Here is a 9,767-nt window from a genome sequence, read left to right on the forward strand (position 1 = left end):
GATGCAGGGTTACTTGTGGTTCCTAGAGTCTCCAAAAGTAGAATGGAAGCCAGAGCCTTCAGTTATCAAGCTCCTCTCCTGTGGAATTGTTACTAATATTAATATTACCACTACCACTATTTTAAAATTCTAGGTGGTATCTGCATTGTGCCCCCCCCCAAAAAAAAAGCCTAACAAGGCAGCTGTGGATGGCCGCCCAACCTTGAGTCTGGTTCTGTCCGAGGTTTCTGGCTGTTAAAAGAAGTTGTTTCTTGCCACTGTCGCCAAGTGCTTGCTCTCATGGTGGGATTTGTTGGGTCTCTGTAAATAAGATTGTAAAGAATACGGCCTAGACCTGCTCTATAAGAAAAGTGCAATGAGAGGGCTTATGTTATTAATTAGCTCTATATAAATAAAATTGAATTGAAATAAAATTGAATTGAATCTTTTTACACTGCTGAATTGGCAGGAAAAATTGGGGAATTGCATATTGACCATAATATCTCAAGATAATAATGTTCAGTTTTTGTTGATATGTATAAATTCAATCATATGTTTGTTACTGAGGTCATAGTTAAAGGTGTTGTTGTACTGGATTACATTATAATGAGAGGTGTTTCTAATTTCTTGTCCCTCCCATTTTCATACATGACGGGTACAGAATACTAGAAACACGTTTCAGTATAATGTAGTCCAGCTCAACACCACTACTAACTATGTCCTCAATGCCAAATAATTCTACTAATAAAAAATAATTTAAAAAATAATATAATAATATAATCACTAAAAATATTATGCAGAGCAAACAGTTTTGTGACCAAAGTGAAAAAGTTGTTTTTGAAAGATAAACGGCAACAAACATGGACTGAAGCAGAATATTTCGTTAGATGATTACATCTATCTTTTTTAAATAAATTTTGACTTTTGGACTTTACAACACTCTGGAGTTATTGGAAATGTTTGGATCACACAAACTTTGTTCAGTCTTGATGTTCCATTCTGGCATCCTCCATCAGATGTGCCGGTGAGTCTGTGAAACAGCGCTACTAGCTTAAAAATACATCGTGGACATAGTAGCTAAATCTGTCCATGGAAAAAAAAAGTATATCTTAGTTATTTATATCTTAGTTACAACAAGATTGAGCTAGGCTGTTTCGTGTTTATATGTGTGGTATTTATTCAGTTTGGGAAATCCCAGGATCTCTAGAAAGCATTAGCTCAAGTTGGCTGGCTCACTCAAAGGGGACTAGAAATTGTCTCTGTTGCTAGGTGGTTACTAAGGGTCGGCCTACTTGCAGGAGTAGTAAACTAGGTTTCATTACATAGGATTCTACTGACGTGACTGATTGCTTTTCAGTTATTAGTCAGACCCCATGTGTTTCCAGGGAAACGGAGATAACACTAGCAAAACGTTTTTTTTATTTTGAGAGCGAATTGCCCCACAACATGAATACATTTTGATCATATCTTTTATTTTTTTGGTAACTGTTGTATAATGGCAATATTACACATGAGGGTGTACTTTAATGTAATTATTGGCACAACAGTGATGCGGCCTCGGTCCTGACCGTATCACTATCACTGCTTAATTAAATTAAGGCATCATAAAAGTAGACTTTATGGCATAACAGCTGCATTAGATTGTAAAAATGTACCTAATAAAAGGGGCCATGGAGTGTAATTATCAAACTAACGCTATTAGTTATTAAAGTTTTCATTTTACAATTGCCTGTAATTGGAAGCTGATGGTTATTTCAGTTTTGAAAGATAAGGCGGGTGATTTTCTATAATTTAAAATCTCATGTTCAGACTCAAACCAACACAGATTGCATTCTGTTAACAAGTATTGTGTGTGTATTAAAACCTGATATATCTTATTCCTCTGCGCCATTGAGCTCCATTGTTGTGTAAAAACTATGAGAAACATGTCAATGAGCCACACTGTTACACTGGGTGACATGTTCCTTCATTACCATGAACATGGGCACTGTAGTTTAAGTCAACCCCGTTCTGCTGTTGTAACTACACCAGCACCAAATGCGTATTAATCTGCGGCTGAAAATAGTCCTATTTCCTCCAGGCAAAGTAACTTTTGCTAAAAACTTACACTGACACGATGTGTTAGGAAATTAAATTCAATTATTAGTCTTTTTAAAATAAAACTATGCATTTGTGACTCTTGTGTTGAAGATTGTCTTCAGTAAGAATGAATGGCCATGGGCCAAGAGCCACAGATTTATATTTTGGTTAACATTGCAAAGAATAATGTAACAAGCTAGAAAACACTGATTGATTAAGTGGGCACTGTAGTTTGCCTATTCTCATTGTGTTATCATTTGTACCCCTACGGTGTAGGTAGGCAGTATATTATATTTTTTAAATAAATCACGGCAGATTTATAAAATGCTACATAGGACTCATTACCCCATCTTCCCCCAAACTTGTAGCTTTGTTGGTCAGTAATGGTCATACTGTACCCCGTACGAACAGAATAGGTACCCGGTACTTAAAAATACCTACAGTATACATTCTTTTTAAGTTATCACATTGTTACCTCCTTATTCTCTATCTTCATATCTTGTTCCCTTGTACCTACATGTATGTATCGGTACGTGCTGTACTGGTACACCATCAGTACAAAAAATTACACAGTAAATTGGGCAAAATTAGGCTGTACGTTGTAGGTCGTAATCTAAAGTGTTTAGATCCAAGTTGACCATATAATGTTGGAATTACCTTTTACATCCATGTTGGTTGCACATAAGTAAGTTAGTGTCATCTTAATAAGATTTTTTTTATTATATTAACACAAGCACAACCACTAACACAATCGGTTTTTATGTAAAATAGATTATGGTGTACTTTATTAATCCCAATGGATGATTGGTGTTACATGGAGTCAAGTTTTTCAAAGTACAACACATTTGCTATACATGCTTTGGGGTGATGTAGTAGTTAGTCTGTAAGAAGTCAGTACTGAGTGCCTAAACCAGTGGTTCCCAATTTAGACCATGGCACCCCCAATTTAACATATATCATATATGTACACAGATGCTTATTGATTTTAACAATTTTAGATTTAATATCAATATTAAGTCAAATAATATAGGCCCATACTCAATCACTCAGAATAAAAGCCAACAGCTGCTCTGCAGATTTACAAATAAATATTTAACTTAAAATACAAATGAATACAAATATGTTAAATGTGTTTCTTTCTTCAAAAGTAAAATGAGCTTTTAGGTAAGGTGTACAAGGACAAACAAAAAAAGCCTGCAGGCATTTTAATGGGACATGTTAGGCTGCTGCTGATTTGGAGAGAGCACAACCTCCAATGACAGGTGGTTTCTTGTTTTCATGTATACCAGGAATGAGTACCACACATATGATGTTGGGAACACACAGCACCGTAGTGGATGGATATCCACCTTCCACAAACAGCGAGAACCTGTCCGAGTAGTGATGAGTCTGATTTTAGTTTTGTTGGTGGGATCAGATTCAGTCCTGTCAGACTCTGTTGAGGGTTGAAATGTATCTGTTTATCTTGTCAAATCTTTCCATCACTTTCTCTGACAGTCACTATTTTTCTGACTGTTGAACTCCTGAAAAACTCCAGAGCCAGAAAACGTATTGTGTTACTATGTCAACCGGCAGCCGTGAGTTGTCACGTCATTAGCTAACTGCCTAAAGAACTGTTTTTAATATGGTGATTTTCATATTTATGGCTTTTTTCCTTGTTTATATATGTTTGAAAACAGAACATAAAACATAATGCAAATTTTGACAATTCATTCAATTTGGTGAAACCTTATTAAAAATGCACAATAAATGAACAACGATATGGCCCGTCCTCAAGGCAACCCAGGGTGCTGCGGCACTCACTTTGGAAAACCACTGGCCTAGTATCCACAGTGTTTTATAATATCCAATTACACACAAACAAAAGCATGCTGACGCACCAAGTTGCTGTTGGTGTTGTTGCTGTCTTCCTCAGGCATGGGCAAGTAGACAGCCAGGGCCACACAGTTGGCAAAGATGGCCAGTAGGATTATGATTTCAAAAGGTCTGAAAGTGATTTATAGGAAGCTTCTGTGCCAACCATGGTACTTCACATATAGATGTTCCCACACCACACAAATGAAACAGCAAACAGTTTGACACATACACCTATCTGTGCTACAGATAGAATATCAAATGTATAACAGTAACGATTACTGAAATTAAATATGATCTGCTGTAGCAACAATCACATGAAATGTTATCTTATATGTTTGATCCGTCCCTCTGCCTAGTGAGCCTTTACCACTGCAGGATACTTCCACTCCACAATACTGATGCATGCCTTGCGGAAGGGATTCCTCAGTGTCAAGAAGAGGAGAGAGCGCGCAGGTCTCGGGTTGCCTCCTGTAGCCATCAGCTTCTTTAGCTTCTCCTTCTGTTTTCTCTTCAGAGTTTCCTCATCCATGATGTAGGATGTCAATGGGGGACTGCTGCTGTCTGCCATTGCGGCTCCAAGAGTATTTGCACCAAGTTTACTTTGAATTGGAAATGGTACTCCAAAAGGCCTGTCAAAGATTCTTTCAAAATGTGGTAGTCCTGTCGGCTAGGTCTGTCCACTCATTTGTAACCCTTCTCAACTTGTCTCAATCATCTCTTCCACACTGCCTCACACTGATGGTTTGACGGAGCTCCCTCTCTTTCTCTGCCTCTATCTGTGGAACGGCAGCTGTCCCCTCCACTTGTAAGGGATTGGTTTACTGAGCAGCTGTTTGGTCAAGAGAATAAATATAGACAATGAGCATGGCTGTCGTAGCATGGGGTGACAAAAGATGACATTTGCACAGATATAGTTTGGGTGTAGGATATTTTTTTAGAAGGTAGAAGTACAGGGCATAAAAAGAACATTTAAAATTAAAAACGGGATAGCACGGTACTGCAACAAAAAATACCCTGTGGTCCAAAAAGCATTTCCACCACAGACTTTATGGTGTCTACAGTATATGTCTGATTTTGTGAGGTTGATGCATTGTAATGACACAATTTCATGACCTTTCTAAACATTATATTAAAGATTTGCATGAGCCTAAAAAGATTCTTGTCTGAACGTCTCCTTGTATTGTGAAGAACTGATGTGTAGTTACAAACTTATGTTGTCTTATTTATAGAAGAATAAATATGTTCAATTCAGGACAAAGAGATGATGATAATTGCTTGTTATCACATGACCAGTGTTCCATGTGACAACACCATGTGACGACCTGAGATGCAGTTGAAAGCTCCAAAAACTTTTTTTGTTTCACCTAAGTGTTGTTAAAGATCAGGAATGAACTTCCATGTTTAATGCTTTTTAATTTTTTTTTTTTTATTATTTTTAATTGTTAAACCACTGCGCTGCACATGCTTGATGTTTTTACGTCTCCTTTTTAAATATAAAGCACACTTTCTTTCTCGAGTTTCTTTGTTATGAAATGTGCTCTATAAATAAAGCTGCCTTGCCTTTTCTCACCACAGTATCCGGGCATATTTTAAATCAACCCACAATAAAATGTAGGCATTGTACCTTTCTGCAAACCATGGATATGTTGAATCTCTACATTTTATACATATAATATGTATCATATCAATGTTTGTATAAAACGTATCATCAACATTTCTGGAAAGTGCCGTAGTTAAGATAACTTAAGAGCAAACTTTCATACGTGGAGGAGGAGGGGCGAATGATGGCGAGCTCGGTAGTCAGATGGCTGGAGTTGCAAAAGCAGCAGAGACCATAGTTTGCTTCTCATTTCAACTGACAAAACAGACTATTTTACCCAAATCATGATCTTTTCCTGCTTAACCAAGTAGTTTTTGTGCCTAAACATAACCAGACCTTAACCACAGCATTTGAAATGTACAGATTAAACGTATCCGTGGATTGCAGAAACATAAAATGGCAACATTTTACTTGCGATTGGGTTGATTTTATCAGTTAAATTAAACCAAATCAAATGCACTCCTGTGTTTTGTCCACGTCAGCCTGCTAATGTTCCAAAGCTGCTCTTGTTTACGACTGCCGGCCTCTACAGTGCAGCGTTTTGCTCTCATATGCGAGAGAAAATAGATTGTTGTGAATGTGAACAATGACTTAGGCGCACCGATACGACTGACTCCGAGTCAAACAGCTGGATCATCACAATAAACAAATTCCCCAGGCTCTGACACTAACAAATCAGTCTTTTACATATGCAGCCGTCTAGAAATGCCAGCTGGTCTGTGACAGGGCCCAATCAGATCTGTAGCAGATCCCCACTGGGTCCATGCTGGGTCCTTGACTGTAATGAGATCCGCCCTCGAGGAGTAGTGGTAGTGAACACAGTCCCGACTCGTAACACCCCTAAACACCATGTGTAGAAACCAGTTGCAATGATTTATCAATCCACCAGAAGGAGCAGTGATTACTGAAGCTGAAACGGGTTACTGCCATCAGACTGGTGTGACCATTTTACTTCATGTTTGCTGTTGGGAATTTTCATTGAGCCAGTGCACCTGAAATCAGCTGTTCATATCATTTAATGTGTATGGGGGTGTGCTTCCCACACAGAATAGGCTACTTTCAGTGAAGAGCTTCTTCTGATCATATAATGAAAATATGCTGAAGCTTTTTGTAAAACACTAATACAGATTGTTGTTTTTATGCATTAGTTAACAAAATATAGGTTATTGTTCAACTATAGAGAGCAAGCAAGCCAGAAGGCTGAAAGAGATACGCCTGTAGTTACTATTTACATTGTCTATTCTGTGCCATGAAAGCTCCAAGAGATGCGTTATTCAACAGAAATGCATGAAAATGAAAGCAATACAGGTGGGAAATGAATGATATGCAGTAAGACAGTGTGTGCGGCACTCATCTGTGCAGCTTTTACACAACGAAAAAATTAATGTATTACATTTGCCAAATTTACAAAAAGGCAATCAAGAATTTGTCATAGACAGTATTTAAAATTTTATAAAGTGTCCCCCAACTCACAAAACTGATTTTTGAAGGGAGTCTTGGGACTTTGTCCCGGGTGACAAAGGAGATTATTGCAGTTACTGTTTAAAAGGTGAAATCAGTTGAAACAGACAGTGTGTTCGCAAACATCTGCTGCTCATCTTGGCAGGTAAGAGAGCCCAAACACATCATTAACATTACAGTGAGCCTCTTTGTTCACTCTTACTGGGTCACACAGATAGTCACACTGAATGTAAGGGACTTTGTAACACCACAAATTTGGTATCATGTTAGTTACTGCAGAGCCCAAACAGCTTTTTTTTTTAAATTTTATCTTGATATACCTAATGCAAACACAAACCTACTGAAGAGAAAGTGCACAAGTGTTTTGTGAATGGAGCATGCAACACATCTATTTCACTGTCACTGTTAATACAGTGTAAACTGGAAATACAAAAACAATTCAATGTGATCCCACACATTTTCAATCTCATATTTATATCTTTTCACTCACATTCATACATTTGCTCTCGTGCACATGCAGTCAATGTATACATCTAATATCATAACAAATGCATCTCTGAGAAGAATGTCTGCAGGTGAGACAGCAGAGTGGAAACGGAAGGCAGCTCATTTATCGCGCTGTGATTGGCTGAGACGCTCGAGGTCGGGTCTGAGGGGAGGGGGCAAGGAGTGCGTGATTTACATCTGCATTCAGACCGCCATTGTTCCTGAAGCAGCCGGCCTCTCGTCTGCTCCGAAGCCTGCGGCACCACCGCAAACCTACAGCATGAGTTTACCGGGAACTCTCAAACAGCGAGTAATCTGTCTCTCTCTGCCGTTGTCTTCTCACATAGAACCGGGCTGGTTACAGTGGACTTTTAACTGACATTGTGCTGGTCTGGCAGAAGCCTGCTGGAACTAGCGCTAGCCGTGAGACAGCTAGCTAACGTCAGGCTCTATGTGAACCAACAACGGCCGAGAGAGACAGACTTGCGGTTTGGGAGTCCCAGGTGAACCCCTGAAAGCCGTCGCCAGGATGTGCGGCCATGTCAGAGGATTACTGCGGTCAAGCCAGCCGCCTTTGGATTTTGATGCGCGTCTATTTCATACAGTTATTTGACTACTTACGGGATCCCCCCCCCAAAAAAAACAAACAAAAAGTGTATTAAAACATTAAGTCTTGCTGAAAATGTAACATCACCAAAGAAGTCCTATTGTGACAAAACCGTTTCCATATTATTTTGCTGAGGAGCACACAACGGATTTCTGCTCAAAATGTTCTTATGACCATATAAAACTAGTCTCACTGTACATTATCACATTAACAGACAAAGTCACCTCTAACACCCTGGCAACTTCCTCATAGGCCTCTCTCGTCACGCGCTCCTTGCCCCCTCACCTCAGACCCGACCTCCAGCATCTCAGCCAATCACAGCGCAATTACATACACATCAATCGTGCACAAATGTATGAATGTTTTAGTGAGAAATAGGAGATTGAAAGTATGTGGGTGTAAGAACGAAAATAAATTAATGTGAGTTAAAATATGTATGTGAGTGGGCCAGACTATGAACTTTGTGAAATGCTGTCTACAATAAAATACATTTTTCTCTTACTCAACTCAAAACGTTTTTTAAGTGAGTCTGGGGACTTTCTCCCTGAAAGACAAAGGAGTAGGCCCATATTGCGGTTGCTGTTATGCTGTATTTCTAAAATCTGACATGTGATGAGATTAAAGCACTTTCAAAAGTGACTATAATGTTGGCTGTTGGGGGATGTGCTGTCCGGCCTTTAGAATGAATGAGGAGAGGGAGCGCAGTTAGGAGAAAGCCGGTGATTCAGATAAATAAAACGTAATTTCTGATTGTTTGTTGACAACAGATACTGTCTAAAGAAGAAATAAAATGGCCCCCTTTGCAAAAATCAAATTTGACGGCACTGCCTGACTGGCTATACCAAAAACATCACCATCGTCACTGACTGTTGACATGTTTCACTTTCAATGAAGCTAGTTAGCGTTTAACAAAATCCCCATCTGCACCAGAATCTACTCCTTTGAACTCAGAACCACCAATCAATTTCTAACTCCCAGACAACTTCTCCAAGCGCAATAAATCATGTTTCTTCTCTACCTGCTACACAGCAAGCTAGCCCGGCTAATGTTTGCGCCGACTCCACTGCAGCGACTTCCTCAGCTAGCACCGTCAATACCACACACAGTAGCGGTCAGGTGCGCTGTGTCAGGAAGCGGAATCAGGGTGAAGTAGCCGGATGGCTACAGTGTTTCTTAAGGGTGATGTGGTTTACAGGTAGACCGGTAGGCAGACAGGTAACTTAACAGTGGCAGTGGTGGAAACAGGGAAGTGAGTCCAAGGTGGCAAAACAGTTCTCTAGGGAGCAGGCAAATTACAAAAATCCAGAACCCAACCAAGGTCCACGGGAGACAAAGAATCCAAAGGGGAACTCACTGTAAAAATGCCAGGGAACTGGAACCAGGTACAATAAAAGGAGCACCAAACGTCAGGAACACTCACAAGGCAGGAATCACATCAGGCAGAACTAACACAATAAATTAACAACAATGACCCAACACTGAACAAAGACAGAGACACGGACTAAATACCCTAGGGGAGGTGAGACAACGAGACACAGGTGCAAACAATCAAGGAAGGGCCAACAATCAAAACTGGAGGGAAAACAAAGCCAGGAAGTAAAACCACAAGAGATACAAGGGAAGGAGAATACTACAAAATAAAACAGGAAAAGAAAAACCTTAAACTACCACAGTAGCAGCTCAAGTTCAACATTTGGA

At 39.4% G+C, this 9,767-nt stretch overlaps 1 protein-coding gene across 2 annotated transcripts in view; it reads right to left on the reverse strand.

Moving 5' to 3' along the window:
• Positions 1-9,542, reverse strand: part of LOC122861584 (dihydropyridine-sensitive L-type skeletal muscle calcium channel subunit alpha-1-like) — a 147,575-nt gene extending 138,033 nt beyond the window's left edge. Inside the window, exons 1-3 of one of the 2 annotated variants that reach the window (XM_044166206.1) lie at positions 9,424-9,542; positions 4,296-4,744; positions 3,939-4,044 (exon numbers count right to left, since the gene is read on the reverse strand). In XM_044166206.1, coding sequence (XP_044022141.1) covers positions 3,939-4,044; positions 4,296-4,483 — 294 coding nt within the window. In that variant the 5' untranslated portion in view covers positions 4,484-4,744; positions 9,424-9,542. Of the gene's footprint in view, positions 1-3,938; positions 4,745-9,423 lie in introns of those variants that run through there. The other variant, XM_044166216.1, reaches the window with a different exon arrangement.
• Positions 9,543-9,767: the final 225 nt, after the last annotated feature.

The sequence above is a fragment of the Siniperca chuatsi genome, linkage group LG2 (assembly GCF_020085105.1).
Source record: "Siniperca chuatsi isolate FFG_IHB_CAS linkage group LG2, ASM2008510v1, whole genome shotgun sequence".
NCBI classification, from domain to species: Eukaryota; Metazoa; Chordata; class Actinopteri; order Centrarchiformes; family Sinipercidae; genus Siniperca; species Siniperca chuatsi.